This window comes from Tetrao urogallus (assembly GCF_951394365.1).
Source record: "Tetrao urogallus genome assembly, chromosome: 2".
Taxonomy (NCBI): Eukaryota; Metazoa; Chordata; class Aves; order Galliformes; family Phasianidae; genus Tetrao; species Tetrao urogallus.
The window spans coordinates 73,915,233-73,936,896 of record NC_136814.1 but is presented as its reverse complement, the minus strand read 5'-3'; the positions used below and the strand labels follow the sequence as shown (position 1 = coordinate 73,936,896).

Here is a 21,664-nt window from a genome sequence, read left to right as displayed (position 1 = left end):
TACATTTGTAGTTTAGTGTCTGAGAGATTTAATAAGTTTTGTCTTTCTTGAAAATTGTAGGTTCTTACTAAGCAACATGACATTCTTTACATCTCATTTAAAATACCTAGAACTCAAATCTAGAAAATATTATATATCTTGGGAAGTTTATCAGTATATCTGAGCTACTCAAAATCTTTCTAAGGAAATAAACATTGAATGGACAAGTGACTTGTCCTCAGTGGTTCCATGTATCAACAAATCTACACACAAAAATGACAGCATGATTCAAGCTGCTGAATGAAGATTCTAGCTCAAGCACCTGGAAGTAATCAGCTCCAGGATGCTAATGGGTATTTCAGCTGTCACTTGATGTCACACTGGGACAGAATCCAAAAAGTGGTGTTTCCCCTGCCTCTCTTTTCTTCTTTCCTCCCAGTTTTTATGGGAGTGAGCTAAAGGAGGTGCAGTACACTCTAACTGTCCTAACTAGCACTGTACTGGATACCATAGGCCACAGGGACTTTGTAAAACAGACATCTTAATACTCAAATTTAACACATAAAGAAAACAAGCTCTGCCAAAACCCGTGATTGCCAAAAAATTTACTGTACCTCTACAATGAAGGCTTTTCTTTCAGATTCACTTTCTATCTGTTTAATGGCTACATCCTTAGCTCGCCATTTTGCCTTGCAGACCACACCAAAGGCTCCTCTTCCAACAACCTAGAGCAAGATGATATGAAACACTTCAGTTAAAACTTGATATGGTTTAATTTTCTGCTCAGATATTTCACAAATAGAATAGAAATTTAACTTATCTATCTTCTCTATTATGCTATGCTAGCTATTAATAGAGAAATTCAAACCTCTCAAATTAAAATGCACATGCAAAAAAATATACAGAACTATCCTGAAGTCTGGATGAGATGTTCATTATGATCACAATTATCTTTCCACTTTCTCGCAGGTGCCACAATAATGTGAGAAACATAAAATTTTGCTGTGAGTCCTGCAGGTAAGCATAGTGTCTGTATAATTATGCTTTCTCCATTGTTTTTCATGTCTGTTGGAATCACATTTCTTGAAGTTAATACAGAGCCAGACAGGAACTATAATCTCCAATGCAATTTCACAGAAGCTGCAGTAGCCACTTCACTATACTGTGTTATCTAAGAAGCCTTTCAAAATAGAAAACATTTGTGAAGCAGCTCATTATTTAGATAATTTAGATTCTAGCTCATTATTTTTTACAAACTCAGCATGAGAATTAAAGCAGGATAGAGAGAAATGTACTTTCTCTGTGAGGTTTACTTTCAGTTATGGGTGAGTTATAAAATATTGGAAACTGAAATTTCACTTCTTCTACTGCGCTTTTTCAGGGGGAAAAGAGCAACACACAGGAACAAAACCAAAACATGCTTATGCAGTTTAAAACTGAAACAAGACCATCACCAACAGTGACTCTAGCTTCTACAGGAAAGCACAGACAAGTAGGTGTTTTGTATATATATATGCGTGTGTGTGTACGCCTGAAAGAGGTGTAGAGGATAGGAGAAAATAAAGGTACAGAAAGACATAAAAGAAGCTAAGGGATAGGAGTTCCTCAAAAAGACTATGAGGTAAAGCAGGTATGAAAGATGGGGAAAGAGGAAAGGTACAAGGGGCTGGATATGCTGGTATCAGATTTAGTAGTTGGCTATAGCCTTCCTGTGTCGTTGGTTTTAATGGCATTCTATGCTTGTGCTTGTGCTATTAGTCCTTGATTTTAAGTAATTACATATGTATCTTTGTTATGCAATAAAGCAGACACATAAAATCCAATGAATGCTTTTTTGGGGGGAGGGAGGAGGAGAGCTGGGTAAAGGAGAAGAAGAGTGGGCAGAGAAAATAGCTAGGGTGGAGTGGAAGCATTTAGAAATGTGATTATAATAACAGTGTATTATGGCAGAGTTTAATTTTCCTGAAATGGGTAATGCACACCCACATGAATATTATTTTAGTTCGAAAACCAGACTTCCCAAAATTACATTTACTCTTCACTAAAGTCATATTTATTTATAACTTTATTGAAAAAAAAAAAATAAAAAAAAAAAAAGTGAAAAGATGCTCTGGAAAAAAAAGAAGAGAATAAAGAGAATATTCAAAATTTTAAAATAGAATAAAAGGCAAAAAAGAGATGACAATTAAAAGACAGACAAAATGTTTAAACCAGAAAATCTGAAACAGCATCCACATAAACATTACAGTGATTCTTACAGGATTGTTAGTGAAGTCACTTAACAATTACTTAAGAATGTAAGAATGGCTTCTTACAAGTAAAACGTAGTTTGGAGGAGTTCATTGAGTAACTGCACATTCCCAACGCATAAACAATGCAAAGCACCGGCTGCGTGAAAGCTCATCCTTTGAGGCAGTAACATTTTATGGTTTCACCTCAAAATATTGAGATGCCCCACTTGTACAGTACTAGCTTGGAATGCAAAGTAGATGTGGAAGCAGCATAGTGACCAGGAATGTACAAGTGCCAGACTGAACCTGCCAAGGCCCTATGTCGCAATGGCCTGTGACTATCAGGAATGAAAACTACGCTCTGGTGAAGTTCAGCCTTCTAGATTTCACAATGTAGTGAAGCTGATTTCTCCTGAGAACAGGGCAACAGAGGCAGGGATAGCCATAGCTGCAGGTAGATAGTTCAAGACCTGCTACGATTCCATGCTAAGCATCACAGAATCTCCAATCAAAGGCCCAATCTGAAGAGAAAAACAAAACAACCAAAATTTTCATATTAAGAAAAGGAGAAGTATGTGAGATCTTTTTGACAGGTCATTTATGGGTATGAAAGACAGCTGCCCTGGAATGGTGATCAATGGCATTTTTCTTTTCTGGTTTCCTTAATACGCTCAAAAATATATCTTCTACATCATAGCACACACACCTAGCCTTCTCACCTTCACCCACCACAGGCTGAATCTACCAGATGAGAACTGCAGCATGGCCACCATCTACTGCATTCTGTCCCTCAAAAAGGGGACACACTGACTATAACGCTTTTCTCCAGCTACAATATATAAGACCAAGATTCTTCTTGTGAAACGACAGACACCAACTATTTTCTTGTAGCCCACAAGAGTTTGGAAATCTGGAGTCAAACAAACAATCATTTACCACAGAAAAATAAATGGGAAACAGTGAGTCATCTGAAGACCTCAAGACCCCAAAGTCTATTTTGATACCTCCTCTTCTCACTTAGACCACATTTCAATAGAAAAAAAACCCAAGTTATTGACCTTGGTAGTTCCCCACCAGATGGACATCTAGTGAAAACTCTCAATCTGTTGGTGCACTGTAAGTTTGTGCTTTTATAAATACATAAATCCTTTATCCGTTATAAATCCTTTATAAAGTGCTGATTTACTCAACACATTGAGATCAAGATCATCTACTGAGCAAGCACACCTAATAGCCTGCTTACAGCACAGCAGTTCTAAGGAAATGCTGTTAAATAGAGCAACTCGTGCATGAACTGCACTGCCACTAGCAACTCAGTTTCAACTCTGCTGTTATTCTACAACTAAAAGAAACCTAAACTGAGGGAGTAACTGAGAACTTTGTCCTCTGCTTAGGGAAAGAGAGCTGTGCACATAATGATTTATCCTAACTGGAGACAATTGACATTAATGCTGAGTGAGTCTCCATTTCTAAATGTATCCTTACATTTAGATCCTTACATCCTTAATGTTTTTTGACTGTAGCTTATAGCTCTGTTCTATTCAATGCAGTGATGTGGAGAATCCATTCAAAGATACTTCAAAAGGTATTGAAGATATCACATACAATCCAAAGACACCAGATAAAATCCAATGAAACAATTTGACCTTTTTTTTCTTTTCTTTAAACTTAGCTTACATCATTTACAACAACATCTGACAAACAAAGTTTACTTTTTGAGAGGATAGTTGTATCTTTCCTTGCTGAAAAGATTTGTGTATCACTATGTTTCACTCTAACAAGTATCTGAAAGTAAGTGGGAATCGGCCTGTTCTCCCAAGTAACAGCAACAGGACAAGAGTTAATGGCCTTAAGTTGTGTCAGCAGAGGTTCAGGTTAAATATCAGAAAAAATTTATTCTCAGAAAGAATAGTGAGGTATTGGAATAGGCTGCTCAGGGAGGCAGTGAAGTAATTGTCCTTGGAGGTATTCAAGAAATGTGTAGATGTGGCACTGTGGGTTAGTGAGTACAGTGGTGATGAGTTGACAGTTGGCCCAGATGATCTTAGAGGTCTTTTCCAACTTCAGCGATGCTATAATTCTATGAGATTTACAAGTATATATACATATTAGTAACAAATATCTCTTGCATTTGATTTTACAGCCAAATCCAGCCCATAAGTCAATACAATAGTATACTCTGCCCTGAAGATTAATCTATGACCGTCTGCAGATTTAACATGAAATAAATACTAATAATCAGATGTACTTGAGGTTGTCCTATCAATGCCTGCTAAAAAAAAAAGTTAAAAAATCAGTGTCAAGTGCAAAAGAGGAAGAGTTTACCAAGAGTTTACCATACAGTGCAGTCAAGGTTTCATATCAATTTGTCAGTGACTTTGTGCCTGCTTGTGCAAAGGCTTAAACTTCAGGGAAGGACATGAATGCAATAAATATTTATCTGGGATACAGGGACAACAGAGAAGAAAGAGCAAACAGCAAGAGCAAAGATGGATCCAATACAAACTTGAAGTTTACTATATATGGTATCCCACAGTATGTTTTCTTACATAATGGGGAAAAAATATTAATTGTAAAAGACATTCTTTATAAACAACAGAATTAATCTAGTGGTGGAATCCACTTTCTTTTTATTTTCTTCCTTTTAGGTTTTCACCAAACTTATTATTTAAAGGACTAAGTGTTGGAATCTGTCAGAACAGTTCAACAAAGGCACTATGTAAAGTTTCCTTCAACACCGTGTGCTGGAACTAAGTAACTTAATAGCATATGAGGGAAGCGCTGTCTGAACTTTAATTTCTTCGTGCTCATTCCTTCTTGTCCCCTGCTGTTGGTGCCACACCATATGTTTGGGCAGTAGCGCATATTCTGAATTATATGAAGCACAGTTAATGGAATTATTGACACAACAAATCAATAAACAGCAGTTGATCCGTGGCACCGTGTATGTTTGGAAAATGATCTAAAAATAAACACATTCTTTTGGTAAAAGACTTTGGCCCTTTAAATATCTTAGAAGATAGAAAAGGAAAATACAAGGCAGATTATAGGTTTAGAAGTAGAACACTGGTGCTTCTACTAATCCACATAATAGTTTCTCGAGAATCACTGAGTTAATACTTGACACAGACATTTTAAACTATCAGAAATGCTTGAAGAGCTTTACAGACCAAAAAGACTGTACCTGAATATATTCTTCTCTCTATAAAACTCATACCAGTAAAAAGTTATGTTTTAATGTGTGACAAAACAACATAGCAAAAGAGTGCCATTTGCATGTTTTCCAGATAGTGTATTTAGAGTCTTATTTAAAGAATATGAACCATACAAGATCCATGGAACAAATATTACCTCTGCCTCTGTGTACAAATAGTATCAAATGCTGTACGTAAACAAAGATACATGATACTGACTGGTAAGTATGTAGACCATACCCACTGCTAAGAATGTAGACTAGAAATCATGGAGGAAGAAACTGCAGATATATTAAGGATGTGTTTTGTACCAGGGGACATGAAAAGTGCAGTGTTCCCTAAATGAATAAGAAAATTGCATCAATGAAACTACATGTATTCAGAAGCACTATTCTCCTATCAGATGTCAAAACCTTACAAAGATTAACTTCAATTTTATATCAGCTGTTTTCTATTCATATAAAAGTACAAAAAAAAAAAACAGAAATAGTTTTTATTCCTACCCATGAAATTTCCACATCATTTACCTCTGTATGTTGGATGCTTGGTGCTTTTCTTTCTAAAAAGTCATTGCTGAATATGCCAGACAGCAATAAAATATAATAACTCCCTAGTTAGCATACAGAGTATTCCTTGGAGAACTGTCTTCATCATTTGCAGCATCTACACTACACTTTTGTTTATGATTATGGGAAGCAAGACAGGCATTTACAAATTAACAAAATGGAACAAAACTCATGCTTCCAGACAAACAGCAGTCTCTAAAGTATCTTTAATGTCTGTCCATCTTTTTTATTGCTGGCATATTTGGAAACGAAAGATTCAGTGAAACATTTGGAACCCTCAAGCTTCATACACAATAAAAGATGGAGAAAAAAAATTAGACAATGCAAAAAAAGCTACAAAAGATCCCACAAAACCCAGTGTAGAGGCCCTGGAATGCATACCTAAGTTTTCTATCATTCATTTAGGCAGCATCAAATTCCAACTTCTGTTCCCCTGTGTTTGTTATGCTTTATTAAGCAGGTTGAAACAAATCGGCCCCGTGCCATGAATGACTGTGGCCAGTACTCTGGCAGCACTATTATGAGGGAACTCAGATCTGCCAATTCTTACAGACAAGTTCTTTGATGGGCTGAGTTTATTTGTATTAGTGCCCAACTCCAAAGATTTCTTGTCCTTTTTGGGATTGATACAGCAAACAACAACAACAAAGTCACACTACTCCAAAATAAAAAAAAAACAAAACATGAGCAATCCTACTGACATGTAGATGTTGTATCTAGCTTAAGTTATGCAAAACATTATAAGAAAAAAGGTTACTTAAGGAAAAAGCAGTGAATAAAAAAACAGTTTGCACTCTTAACAAATATACTTAATATGTGTTTGCCACAAAGTGACACAGGCAGTCCTTGTTTACTAAGGCATCATCTATTGGAGTTGGCCAACACTGTACAGCCGTTATTTAGCAATTTGGCTAAATTGAGTTCAGTTCCGTTGTAAGAAATCACCCTCTTTTCAGCTTCTTTAGAACATGCTTATGGAATATCAAAATACCATTATGGTTCTTTCTAATGTTATTAGTTCCTCCAGAAATTCTTCTCTTTTTTTTTTTTTTTTCTTAAATATGCAACTCCCTGCACGTAGATAGCTCACTCATTCTAAGAAACATGTTCACCTTATGCAAAGATAACAGTTTATCAGGTTATACTTTCATTCCAACTTTCTACATACTGACAGCCTCAAGAACTGAAATAATTACAATTAGCAGTAATTTTAAAATATTAATAAAATATCTGTCCCATGTTCTAGTATTACTCATTTTGTTCTGTTACAGCAGCATAGATGGGAGATCCTAGTTTTAGACAAAATGCTGCGTAAAGCAGCACTCAAGGTAAAAGACTCCAACATGAGTTTGCTGGTTTGCTGGTCCAGTACAGCCTGGTACAGTAACGGTCTTTGAAATAATCATCATGCAGTCAGTAAAGCAGTTCTAGAATCCAAAAGGTGGGACAAGTAAGGGTTACATGAAGATTGCTTCATTGTTCTATTTTTCCTAGGGAAAGACTCTTCCCCCAAGATTCTGACAGCAGTTACACTGTCATTCAGTTGTGACATTACCTGCTACATTAAGCACAGATGTTTATTATTATCTCATAAATAAAGCTTGCTTTTGCTACTGGCATACAAGAGCCTGCAAAGTTTCTTTCCCAAGCATTCTTCCTGAGAGTGAAATAGCACTATATTTTAAAGGATGCAAATCGATCCATTGAAAACAGATACCTGCGTAGAAAAAGATGTGAAGTCTTACATTAATGCTTTAACACACTGTTAGCAGCTTTCTAACACTTTATTTCAAGCTAGATTTCATCCACACGAAACTGATGCTCTGTAGCTTCACCTATCAATTCACACTCCAGTTTTCACTTCAGTTATTTTCTCATGTAGATGAACGATAAGAATCTTTATGGATATTAAAAAAAATAAAATAGTCCTATGAATTACATCAGAAATACATTTAGACTGAATCACAGGAATCCTGTCTTATGCTTTCACCACCTACTCATTTTTCAGCTTTGCTTTGGGACACCCACCTTTGCACCTTAAAGGCTTACTTTCTGGAAAAGGTGAGATGTTGCAGATGTGAGTAACTTCAAATGGATTCCTAATGACTACCCTGAACTCTCTAGAACCAATCCTTTTTTAATTAAATCAGATATCCAAGAGTATAGATCAGATCTCAGCTCACACCTGCAGTCATGCTCCTTCCAGTTGTGAAGATTTCTGGAACAAGTATTCTATAACCAAACACAATCCTCCAGGGTCCATTTTTATAAAAACAACAAGTATTACACAGATGTAGTGACAGTTTTAGTAACAGTAATTTACACAATCCAATGTTGCCTTGCAAATCAAGGAATACACCTGGTCATTGCATCTCATTAACTTTCTAAAGTTAACTACTATAAAGGAGAGTAAAAATGATTTGTCTCACTGAATTCCTTCTACATATGTCTCTAAAGTGCTCTGCTCCCAGATTTCAAGGATCACAACAGAATTTTCAGCACACTTCTCAGATAGCTGATGAAATTATTCACCTATTTCAAAAATATCTAATGAAGGTAAACCGACTCCTCAGCTGCTAGCACCTTAATTAGGTTTGCTAAAATCACTATTTAGAAAGCTTACCTCTTCATCTTACAGAAAATATTCCCCTACACTCCCTTTGAATTAACTACCGTTCAATCAGATCACTGAATGCAAACTTCAATACTTTTCCTTCAACACGAGAGCATTCAAAACACTTTAAAATAGTTTTGAACTAATGGAGGTGTAAATTAACTTGCAACTGAATAAACACGGTGATGATTTTCAACAGGCAGTGCCTGGGCAGGACCACAGCATACATGACCAGATGTGCACCTTCTGGTTGTGCAATCTAAATCATACACGTCATGTGATGAAGAGGTTTGCATTTTGGTCATCTGTGACACTGTCATCAAGTTACACGATGGAGGAAGGGCTGTGGATTTTCAGAAAAGAGTGGCAGGGAGCAGCTTGTCAGAATGATTCAGACCCAAAGTCCGGGCACTGCTTAGATGTGACTTCTTCTAAGAAGAGCAGAAAACATTACTTCAGCTATATACAAATCATATATTTTAAAAACAGACTAACTTGGCTTTTTCTTGTAAACTTGATTTCCTTTATATTAAGTTTTCAGATAAATTGTGTAGTTTTACTTGCTCAGTTTGTAGTGATTTGTCTATATAATAGATGAAAACTTGAAAGGATGTTCACACAGTAAAAAAAACAAAACAAAACAAAAAACTGCATGGTAAAGTAGGGAACATTTCTGCTGCGCCTAAGTTTTGAATTGGTTTTCCCCTTCTACTTTTGAACATGCTTCCACTGTGACGCATCAATTTTGATTTAACTCCAACTCATTCTTAATAATTATGTCCGTATTTTGCTTTGGTCTAAGCTCTTTTAACAATGAAAAGACTGCTTCGTTGGAGACATGTTTGACTTATGGGAAGTAACACTGCAGGATAGCTGCATTATATAGTCACACGTGTGGCAGATAAAACAAAATATGGTATATTCTTGATAGGATCAGCTAAACCTAAATGGAAGTGCACTTATAGATCTCACGTTTATTAGCAAGGACTCAGTGCCTACAAGTATTTCAGAACTTCCATATCTATTAATAAACCCGTGGCAGAGTGGAACTGCTATCTGCTGACAAGACAGCCTTGATAATACAACAGCAAAGCTATGATTATACAAGCATTCATTTGAGTTTCCACTGTAGATCTGTTGACACTCCATTTCAAAACATCTGAAGTTCAGCAGGTACATAAAAAATAGACCATTTTGAGTACTTATAGCCAGATAAAAACCTTTGAAACCTGCAGTGAGAGGACTGAAATTTTTCATCAGCAGTGTATGTTTTGTTATGACTGTAAAGCTGTTGGAAACTGCACCATGAATTGCACCTGTGAAAAACCACAGGTAAGAACCATGCTTAGACCTCGCTTTCGTTAATCCACCTGTTTTATTGTAAGGTAGATCTTAATTCTTTCACTGTGCAATGACATTTAGACTGTGTTCAGCGCTATGGTAGCCCCGCTGCCAAATAAGTGTTTCTTGTAGGACAGGTATAAAAAGCATAACTCAAAATGTTACAACAGCTGTCAGCAGCCTTCCTCATGACAAGAACACTTCATCAAGGCTCCCTTGCTTATATTACATGAGATATGTCACCTCCAACAGAGATACTACTTTGAGGATAATGCAACAATCACATTAAATAAAGCACAAACTGCTGCTTAAGCATCATCTCTACATACATTTTTGTAGATGCATTCCTGTCTCCACAGGTGCTAGTATGGCAAGTACGTAGGGCATATCCATGCCCTGAATGCTGAAACTCAGAATGGTAAATTCCAGTTACACCAATTACACACTATGCAAGTCCGCATTTCCTACAAGTAAATGGAAATATATCCCTTGATAATAGTCTTCCCAAGGATGCTGTGAGGATTAAAGGCTTGCACAATGTTTTACTCATTCAAAGTGTTACGTGTAAGGCATTATTTGTGCTACTCACTTTCAGGAGCCATCACCGGACACCTTTTCAGGCTGGCTAAATTCCTATCAACTTTATTTTCTTCTTTAGGTGAGGAAAGCAATTTCTCCTGAAAAAATGTGATTTGATCCCTGTCCATTAGAAAGCGATGTACAAACATCAACATATTATCAAATGAAAAAATACTTTCGGATCCCAAACAACACAAAACACTCTCATTTTACAACAGTTAAACTGAGGAGAGAAATCCAATGGGAATATTCTGTGTGTTTCTGAGATTTGAACACTCCTGCAACAGATGTATATGTTTGAGTAAAGGAGTCAAGCTTTTCCAGCTCCCACACATTTTGCTTCTACAAGAAATCCAGGAGACAAAACAGCAGGTATGAAATTCTGCACTGTACCACGGTTACAACTTCAAAGAACTTCAGAGAGTCACTTTACTGTGAAGCTTTGTACAGAAGAGGGAGATATACTATGCTACCAGGTAACCCAGTGCCACTTCCTGGGTAACAGTGACAAGTCACAGATGAAATGTTACAGATCCGCAAGTGCAACATAGTCAGTGTACATTAAAAACTAAAAGATGTTTGTCCTTATGACTGTTGGAGTTGTAACTTTGGGAAATCGCTGGCACTGATGGGATGAACATACACACAGCGATGCAGTGAAGTGACAAAAAGAGAATGCAGAGACAGACATTAGAAAGGAACAACGAAAATAACAGTTCCCCCTTGTGACAGTGCTTGACAACTCTCCGTACCAAAACGGGTGACGTTCCGGGAATTTTGAAGCCCGGAACGAACAAACCCTGCTAAAATAAAAGCCCACATTGCAGCCCCTCGCTTTCATGTTCGCAATAAGCGAGGGACCTGGCACCTGCACACCTTTTCCTGCCCAGCGCCAAAGCCTCTGGCTCTCAGACAGGCACACAGGTACGCGCCGGGAGCTCCGCAGTGCCGCGGCCCCTTCCGAGCACGGAGCGCGGCGCGGACAGGCGGCCCCGCAGCGGGCGGCCCTGAGGCCGTTCCGCGAGGCCGCGCCGGGAGGGGCCGGGCTGCCACTCACCTCTTCCACTTCGATCTCTTTGTAGTCGATTTCTTCGAAGTTGAGGACGGGGGGGGTTTCAATCATTTCAGCGGAGGCGGCAGCGGACATCCCTCCTCTTTCAGCTGGGGGAGGAGAGGCCAGGGCAGGCCGGGGGCCGCGCTCGGCGGGCCGGGCCGGCTCTAGTCGGGGCGAGGCGGCGGCTCCCGCCCTCCGCGCGGGCGCAGGTCGGCGAGGGCCTGGCCGAGGCGCCGCCGCGCGGGGCGAGGCCGCATCCGCGGCGGCCGCGGGCCTCAGTGGCAGCGGGCGGGGGCCCCGCCGGCGGCGGCGCCGCCGCTCTGCATCCCGCGCCCTCCCGCACCGCGCCGCGCTGCGCCGGCCGCCCTAGGCCGCGGCCTCTCCGGCGCCCGGGAGCCGCCTCGGCCGCGCGTCCCCGGCGGAGGGAAGGGGGCGCCCCTGGGGCCGAAGCCGGCCGCCTCCGCCCGCCCCGGCGGCAGCAGCGGGCGAGGGGCCGCGGCGGGGGTGGGGGAGCCGCTCAGAGCCGCGCCGCGGCCGCCGCTGCTGACATCAGAGCCGCTTCCTGCCGCCCCGGCCTGGGGACGCGGGGGAGGGAGCGCAGGGGGAGGGGGCGGGAAGTGGAAGCGCGCCGGCAGCCACTGCTACTCAGGCGGCCGCGGAGGGGCCATGGCCTGGCGGCGGTGCCGCCGCTCCGCCCCCCGTCCCGCCGCCCGGCTCCGCCAGGGGGAGCTCAGCCGGCCCCGCTTCCTCTTCCTGCAGCGCTGGCGCCGCGAGGGGCGGGCGGGGGTGGGGTGACTCTGTCCCGGTTCCCGTCCCGGAGCCGGCAGGGAGAAGTGCGGGTTGTCTGGGGGACGCGGAGGGCTGGGGGCCGAGGTAGGCGCCGCCATCTTAGCAGCTGGGCAGTGAGAGGCGGCCCTTGGGGGGCGCACGGATCGGCGTCGTTTCACCTCTACAAAGTTCTGAAATTTTGAGCGTGCCTGTTCCTGACGTGTATGTGTGCGCGTTTATTTATGAAGGAGGTATACGCGTGGTAGACGTGCATCTTGGGACTTGTGTGTTTTTCTGAAGGCAGAAGCGCAGTGCGGTACCCGTGCTGTACAGCAGTGCTTTCTCACGAAAATATGTGTGTAGGAGGGCGGCTGGGGAGCAGACGGTAATTTACTGGTGTAAACACATAGCAGAAAAGGGATAGGACTCGGGAATGAACGCACACCTCCACCACTCCCTTTCCTGTCCACAGGAAATCCGAGCCTGCCCTCCCAGCAGCGATTGCCTGCTTGCACTGCAGGCTTGAGCAAGGCATCCATATCTTGGTGACAAATCTCCCAAGGTTAGCGTTTAGAGCTACCTACAGTGTGAAACCAATGGTGAGATGAAGCGAGTGTGACTCCTGTGTCTCACTGAAATAACTATGCTCCAATGTCATGTGTTTAGCCTCTGTTCTATGTGTAGAAGTTATGCTACTGTAAAATACTGTTAATAACATGTAATTTTAGTAGATTTGGTGAGCTTTCATGGCTTTCTTGCTAAAATGCTAATAAATGTTTGTACCTCACAGTGATGTCAGTAAATGGGACGGGGAGCAGATTTACAGAATGAGCCTGAAAAAGCTGTTTAAGCAATTAACTAGGAAAGAGATGATCGAGGAGGAATATGTGCAATAACCTACCATCATGGTGACTCAGATGTTGTTAGAAGTGAAATAAAAGCACTCTTGTCACAGTTATTGCTTTTTGTGTGTGTGTTGCCATTTTAGGTTGTTTGCTCCCCTCATGACTTTTTTTTATCAGCTTTAGTGACTTGTCCAGCAGCCCGTAAATCCCCTGATAAACTGTTGGGGTGCATGCACCAATTGACTATGTTGCAGACGTGATCAAACTTGTCTCTGGAACAGGCTGGATTGGTGTGATTGTATCGTGCAAGTAACATTTGTCTACATGGGGAACAGACTCACGTCCTGATTACATTGAATTCTTGTTACTTCTTGATTTTTCAATGTATTTTTCTCTAGAAAGATCTAAAGATGTATGGGTTAGAAATGGAAAGGTTTATCACAAAATCTAATTAATATCTGCTTCATCCAGAAATGGGATTTTTCAGAGCTCCTAGTTTCTTGGGGATTATAGTCAGGTTTACTTGTAGTCTCTGGATAATTAAGAACTAGCACTTGCTTATACTCAGATGGTTTTTTTTTTTTTTTTTGTTTTGTTTTTGGGTTTTTTTTTTTTTTTTTTTTTTTCAGTTTTGCCTGTATGAAAGGCACTGTTAGTGCCAATCTTTATCACCATGTCACATGGAGTTCTCTGCAGGAGGGTTAGAACTAGATGATCTTTAAAGTCCCTTCCAACCCGATGCCATTCCATGATTCTGTGGCGTTGCATCATAGAATTTGAAGAGATCCCTTAGAAGAGATCCACGAGGATCACTGAGTCCAACTCCTGATTCTACACAGAACAATGCCAAAATCAAGCTGGATGTCTGATAGTGTTCAAATGCTTCTCAAACTCTGTGAGCTTGGGACCATGACTACACCATAAGGGGGCCTGTTCCATACCCACCATCCAGTGGCAAAATGCCTTTTCCTATTACCCAACCTGGCCCTCATGACACATGAACACATTTGTACCTGTTCCTGACAACTTAACGAAAAGTACACCACTAGTGTATGGGCAGCTACTGTTACTATCTTAGGTACTCAGTGTGCAATCTATCGGCTTTTGGAAAATTAAGAATGAGTTTCACAGAATCACAGAATGGCCTGGATTCGAAGAGACCTCAAGGATCATGAATCTCCAACCCCCCTGCCACATGCAGGGACACCAACCTCCACGTTTAATACAAGACCAGGCTGCCCAGGGCCCCATCCAATTTGGCCTTGAACACTTCCAGGGACGGGGCATCCACAAAGTCTCTGGGCACCTGTTCCAGCACCTCACCACTGTCTCTGTAAAGAACTTCCCTCTGACATCCAACCTAAATCTTCCCTCCCTCAACTTTAAAACCATTTCCCCTCGTCCTGCTTTTCTCTACCATTTCAAAGAGTTGATTTCCCTCCTGTTTGTAGGCTCCCTTTAGGTATTGAAAGGCTGCAATGAGGTCACCATGCAGCCTTCTTTTCTCCAGGCTGAACAAACCCAGCTCCCTCAGCCTATCCTCAGAGGGGAGGTGCTCCAGTCCCCTGGTCATCTTCGTGGCTCTCTTCTGGACTCTCTCCAACAGCTCTCTGTCTTTATTTTACTGGGGCTCCAGACCTGGACACAGTACTCCAGATGCGGCCTCACAAGGGTGGAGTAGAGAGGGACAATCACCTCCCTGTCCCTGCTGGCCACCCCTCTTCTGATGGAGCCCAGGATACCATTTGCATTCCTAGCTGCAACGGCACGTTGCTGTCTCATGTTAAGTTTTTCATCTGTCAAGACCTCCAGGTCCTTCTCTGCAGGACTGCTCTCAAGGACTGCTCCTTCCAGTCTGCATGGATGCCTGGGATTCCTCCGGCCCAAGTGCAAAACTCTGCACTTTGCCACGTTGAACCCCATCAGGTTCACCTGGGCCCACCTTCCCAGCATGTCAAAGTCCCTCTGAATGAAACCCCTTCCTTCCACCATGTCAACCGCCCCACTCAGTTTGGCGTCATCAGCAAACTTGCTGAAGGTGCACTTGATTCCATCATTGATGTCACTGATGAAGGTGTTAAAGAGCACCGGTCCCAAGACAGACCCCTGGGGGATGCTGCTCGTTACCAGCCTTCACCTGGACATATAGCCATTGATAGCCACCCTCTGTCTGCGGCCTTTCAACCAGTTTCTTATCCATTGAGTGGTCCACCCATCAAATCCACATCCCTCCAGTTTGGAGATAAGGATGTGGTGGGGGACCATGTCAAAGGCCTTGCTCAAGTCCAGGTAAATGACATCAGTCGCCTTCCCTTCGTTCACCAATGCCATCTCTCCATCTCTTTTCTGAGGTTTTTAGAGATTAGGTCAGGTCGAAAACAGGTTCCTAACATTTAGACATCTCTCAGATAAGTGATGGATGGATCTCCTTAGTACTTTTATCACCCTTAAGACTGAGATTCAGGACAATACATAGAGTCAATCAGAGACAAAAATGGGACTGAATGAAGAAAATGATGTGTGTACATCTAACTGCTGTTCTCAATGCCTAGTTACAGTCTTCAGTGTGGTATTAGATACAATTCTGTACTTAAAACCTTTTTTGTTGGATTTGGGCTCACATGTTATGCACTGGGGAAAGAGAACTACATCAATGCTTTTTGGAAAGATGTCTAAGTGTGTGGTGGTACTTTAGATGGTGGTTGAGGTCTCTGGTAATAGTAACTGACTTTCTGTTAGTTTCATAGACCTCTCTTGAGGGTATACATCAGGCAAATGATAGTTTCTGTCTTTTATATTTTAGTAGTTTGACTCTTCTATAACTTTGTGTGTGTGTGTGTGTGTGTGTGTGTGTGTGGATGAGAATTAAAAGCACAGAGGAAAGCATTCCAATTACAGTTGTTTGTAAGGTTCATTTCCTTTCTGAAATTGATGTAGAAATATGTATCTTGAAAATAATGAGTTCTCTCTTTTGTGAAAGTGGAGTCATCATTATCAAAATGTCAGTGTTGTGAAGATCAGATAGGATTTTAAGAAAGCAGAAATTTTGCTGTTACTTCTTTTTCTTTTCTGATTGACACAGTCTTAATTAGCCGTATGTTGGGTTTGAGGACTGAGTATAACCTGTGCACTCCCAAATAGAACAGTTTTTAAAGATTTACTCAACAAACACATCTGAATGTTGAAGGAAAAAGAACTCTTGAGTTGCACCCATCACAGGCATTGTTCATCTGTCAGAAAAGCTTTGGTAGAAGAGAAAATCTAGAACTGGGTAAGACTGTGTTCTGTCTCAATAGTCCACGTCTAATGTTTGAAAGAAATTACATTTCATGGAAGGTCATCACTTGCAGATTGTTTTAAATCTCAGGATAATATGGGTGGAGTACAGAAAAATGCTCAAACCTGAGTTAGCTGCAGTAGAGCTGCTTGTTCTTGTTGTGGAACAGAATTAAGAACTACGTTTAAGATAGGCAGTAGGTCATATGCTAAGCAAGAAGTAAATCTTTGTGACCAGATGAATGGACATGAGATGTTTAGTACTAATGTCTGGGTATCTTACCTAAAATTTAATGAGCTCATACGGCTTAGAATTCAGGCAGGTTTGTTAAGGACAGACAGAAGTGTGCATTCATTATCATAGCCCTCTGCCAAATTTTGGGTTCCAGCTCTCTTAAAGTTGTCCAATGTGGCAACAGTAGGAGTTCTTTTTTTTTTTAAGAAGAGCGCAAGCTATCAGTATTTTCCTCTGACCTAATTAAGAAAAAAAGCCAGGTTATTTTTTTTTGAAAGGGGAAACTTCATATTGTGTCATACTTTCAATACGTGGGTTTTTTTTGTTTGTTTGTTTGGTTGGTTGGTTTTTTTTTTTTTTTTTTTTTTTGTTAAAATATCTAAGTTTAAGCAATGGAAGAATGATGATAGAAAGAAGTAGTGGAAGGTGTTGGATGTTCTCAACAATTACTATCTACAATATCTACAAGTAGAATGCTTGCTTCGGTAGCACATATACTAAAATTGTAATGATAGAGAGAAGATTAGCATGGCCCGTGCACAAGGATGACATGCAAATTTGTGAAGCGTTCCATATTTTTTTTTTTGAGGTTCAACAAGTCCAAGTGTTGGGTCCTGCGCTTTGGCCACAACAACAACATGCAGCATTGTAGGCTTGGGGACAAGTGGCTGGATGATTGTGAAGGGGAATGGGACCAGGGGGTGTTGGTTGATCATGACCTGGGGGTGTTGGCTGAACGTGAGCCAACAGTGTGCCCAGGTGGCCAAGAGGGCCAACGGCATCCTGGCCTGCATTAGAAATAGTGTGGCCAGCAGGAGCAGAGAGGTGATCATCCCCCTGTACTCAGCACTGGTGAGGCCGCACCTCAAGGACTGTGTTCAGTTCTGGGCTCCTCACTACAAGAAAGACATTGAGGCCCTGGAGCATCTCCAGAGAAGGGCAAAGAAGCTGGTGAGGGATGTGGAGCACAGATGTTATGAGGAGCGGCTGAGGGAGCTGGGATTGTTCAGTGTGGAGAAGAGGAGGCTCAGGGGAGACCTCATTGCACTCTACAGCTTCCTGAAGGAAAGTTATGATGAGGAGGGATTTGGCTTCTTCTCCCAGGCAACGAACTGGACCCGGGGAAGTGGCCACAAGTTGTACCAGAGGGGGTTTAGGTTAGACATGAGGAAGAACTTTTTCTCTCAGAGAGTGGTCAGGCACTGGAATGGCTGCCCAGGGAGGTGGTGGAGTCACCATCCCTGACAGTGTTCAAGAGGCATCTGGATGAGGAGCTACGAGATATGGTTTAGTGCTTGTGGTAGCAAAGGTAATGAGAAGACAGTTGGACTAGATGATCTTACAGGTTGTTTTCAACCTTGTGATTCTATGATTCTATGATAAGAATCCCTTCTAGCTGTAAATGCAGGGATAGTTTATATTTTTTACAAGGCTGATTATTATTTTTTTGGTGAAATATTGTCTTGTAAATGCGAGTTTTTGTCATTTCACCTCATAGAAATCATGTGTGATTAAAGTCCATCACACGAGATGTAGATCTGACTGTGAATCATTTGCCTTGTCTCATTTGTGTGTTGGAAAGTGGATGCGTACTGTATTTAGGAAAACTTCAGGAATTAAAAGGAGAGGATTTAGCCTGGGTTACTGAATGACAAGAGCTTGTAGATGAGCTGTAGTGTCCTTTGCATTGCAGATTATAGGCCAGAGCATGTCGCTGGCAGCCAGTAGTATGGGACACACAAAAAAATGCATCAAAACATAACATGATTTGGGTTGCAAGGAACCTTAAAAAATCCTCGAGTTCTGTCTCCCTGCCATGTGCAGACTTTCCCCCCTCCAGACTGGGCTTCCCAGGGCCCATCAAATTTGGCCAGTGTCTCCAGGGATGAGGAATCCACAGCTTCTCTGGGCAATCTATTTCAGTGCCTCATCACCCTTTGAGTGAAAAAATTCCACCTAATATTTTATCTAAATCTCCCCTCTTTTAGTTTAAGACTATTTTCACTTGTCCTACCACTACCAGACTGTGTAAATGGTCAGGGTCCCTCTTGTTAATAAGCTTCCTTTAATGACTGAAAGGCTGTAATGGCATCTCCCAGGAACCTTTTCTTCTCTGAACTGAACAACCTCAGTTTGTCAGCCTGTATTTGTAGGAGAGATTCTCCAACCCTTTAATAATCTTCATGTCCCTGTCTGTACCCGCTCCAGCAGTTCCACATCTTTCTTGTACTGGGAACCCAGGCTTGGAGGAGTCCTCACGAGTGCATACTAGAGGGATACAATCACTTCACTTTCTCTGCAGACCACCTCTTTTTTCATGCAGCCCAGGACGATGTTGGCTTTCCAGGCTGCAAGAACACACTGCTTGCTCACGTCTAGTTTTTTGTCCACCAGGACCTTCAAGTCCTTTTCCACAGGGCTGCTCTCAATGTATATCTGGAACTACACCAACACAAGTGCAATGCCTTGCACTTGGGCTTGTTGATCTGCATTAGGTTCATGTGAGCCAACTTCTCAAGCTTGTCCCCTTGCCATCTCTTTGGATGGCATCTCTTTCTTCCAATGTATCAGCTGTGCCACTCAGGTTAGTGCCAGCAAATGTGCTGAGAGTATGCTTGGTCTCACTGTCTAGTTCATTGGTAAAGACATTAAAGAGCACTGATATTAACGTGGACCCTTGGGGGACACATCTCATCAGTGGTCTTTACCTGGGCATATTGACCTACATTTTCACCTACAAATGTTTTCCACAACCCTCTGGCTGTGACCATCCAACCTTCTTGCTCCTCTGAGAGTACTATGCAAATTCTCTGGGCAATCTGTTACATTTCTTGGTTAGTTCTGCTGTTGAAAAGTGTTTCATGATATTCAGATGGAACCTGAACCTCACTCCTCCTATGTTTCTGTTTATTCCCATTGCCTCTTATTCTGTCACTGGGCACCACTAAGACTATTCTTTTTGTATTTTGGCAACTTTTGCAATGCAGCACAGAGATGTCTTCTGCTGAATACTTCATGATAGCACCCCCAGTGTGCTTCATATTTTCTCTTTTTCCTTTCTGCAAAGACTTTCCCACTCTACATAAAATCTTCTGAAAGGCTGTGAATTTATTCAAATTCCCTGAATTGAGGTATGCCTTTCATTCATAAAGAAAAGTATGCTTTAAGAAATAAAAAAGCTTTGCAGAATAAATGCATAAGTGCAAGTATATGCAAGGAACTATGTTCACTTTGGTAAAAGGAAAAAAAAAGTTCTCTTATATGAATGTTACAGGAGCTCAGGTAGTCTCATTTGTTCTTGAAGTGTATTCTGCCTCTTAATCTGCAGCATGTTAGATCTCAAAGCTTTTCAGCAGCTTAAACCACCCAGAGAGTAAGGAAAGAGTTGTAATGTATCCACTGTACACTAAGGGTTATATAAAGGTGAGAAATTATCTAGATAGAGTCCCACAACTAAATTAACAGTTTCCCAGAAGCTGGGATGGCTGACTGGCTAAGTGTTGAAGGAAAAAGGATGCTAAAGAATTAGCATGCACGGGATGAAAGTCTCATGGCAATAGACTGGCTGATCTTCATTTAAGAAGTCTGAAAGACATGGTACAAATTTCTAATAGCAGATGATTTAGAGAAAGGCAGAAGTGTTATCAGGTAACTATAAAATAAAGAAGGTATTTTTGAAAGGTGCAAAGTAATCCAGATACTAAAATACATGGTCTGCTCTCAGAGAGTTTTAAAGCAAGGCTTTAAAACAAAGCTTGTAGGAGGGCATAATAAAGAGCATGGAGGTACGTAGGATAAAATGTCACATCTTTTTTAATCAAGGGTGTATTATCTCAGATTAACAGAATACCATTTTTGATAAATTCTGTGATATTTTTAGGCATGAGGAATGGAATAGAACTATTCTATCTTGGTTATATTTGATTTATTGCCTTGTGGGAAATTATTAATTAAGCTGAGAATGATAAGAATCATTAAAAGAACTGAAAGTAGGTAAGGAGACTATAGGAACAATCAGAGGACAGTGGGGACTATAAAATGGGGAGTACTGGAATGGAAAGAAGTTACTAATAGATTTTTTTAAGATTGAATTTTGAGATCAACCTTGTTAATCTTAATAATTTCATTAGTGATGTTGACAAAAGAATTAGAAGAGTGACATACTTTCTGGTGACACAAGTTTAGACAGCAGAGTTAATGAAGGGGAGGATAAGAATATCAAATGGGAAAAATTAGATGACTCCAAGGACAAGAGAAATGGAAGTGACTAATATTTAAAATATTGGAGTACAACTTTATGAATTGACTTGAGGACTCATAGCATCTAGTTATCGTGTAAGAGACATACTGAGAAAAGATGAAGAGTACAACTCGCACATTTTAACACATTTTAGGAGGACTATGAGTACTGTAAGTAATGTGTGTAGAAAAAAAGCATATATATATCTTGTTTAATATACCCGATAAAGCTATACGAGGTTATATGAGACCTCATTTCAAAGCCTCTACAGTACTGGTTGTCTGCATTCCAAGAAAAATGCATTATGGCCAAAGCAGTTGAAGAGAAAAGCTACTAAGATGGCCAAGATAAGAGAGGGCTTACCACGGAAGGGGAAATAAAACAACTTGGCATGCTTAACCCTGCAAAATAGAGAGGATATATGTTGCCTCTTTTGAAAGAGACTGGAACGATAAACATATTGGGAAGGTAAACAGCACTGATGGAAAAATGATGTTCAGGCAACAGGAAACTTTCTTTGGCACAAGAATGCTGTTAATGCTTCTAAATTAGAAAGCTGAAACAGCTTTCTAGCCATCAGGGCCAAAGTTGCTTATCTGTCTGGTGCCTGCTCAGTGAAATCATTTACTTGACATAACTACCTGTGAGAGCAGCAAGCAGTATTCATTGCCTAGGGAGGTCTTTTTCAATCTTACGTTGGCCAAATTAATGCTATTAAAAGTATAAATAATGTAATGAATTC

At 41.1% G+C, this 21,664-nt stretch overlaps 1 protein-coding gene across 2 annotated transcripts in view; it reads right to left on the bottom strand.

The window, feature by feature from the left end:
- The window catches only part of MAP3K7 (mitogen-activated protein kinase kinase kinase 7), a gene marked incomplete at both ends in the record, with an annotated part of 46,543 nt that extends 34,892 nt beyond the window's left edge, over positions 1-11,651 (bottom strand). For both annotated transcript variants that reach the window (XM_079532970.1, XM_079532971.1), the window contains 2 exons: positions 594-704; positions 11,562-11,651. In XM_079532970.1, coding sequence (XP_079389096.1) covers positions 594-704; positions 11,562-11,651 — 201 coding nt within the window. The remainder of the gene's footprint in view (positions 1-593; positions 705-11,561) is intronic.
- Between the last annotated feature and the right edge of the window lie 10,013 nt (positions 11,652-21,664).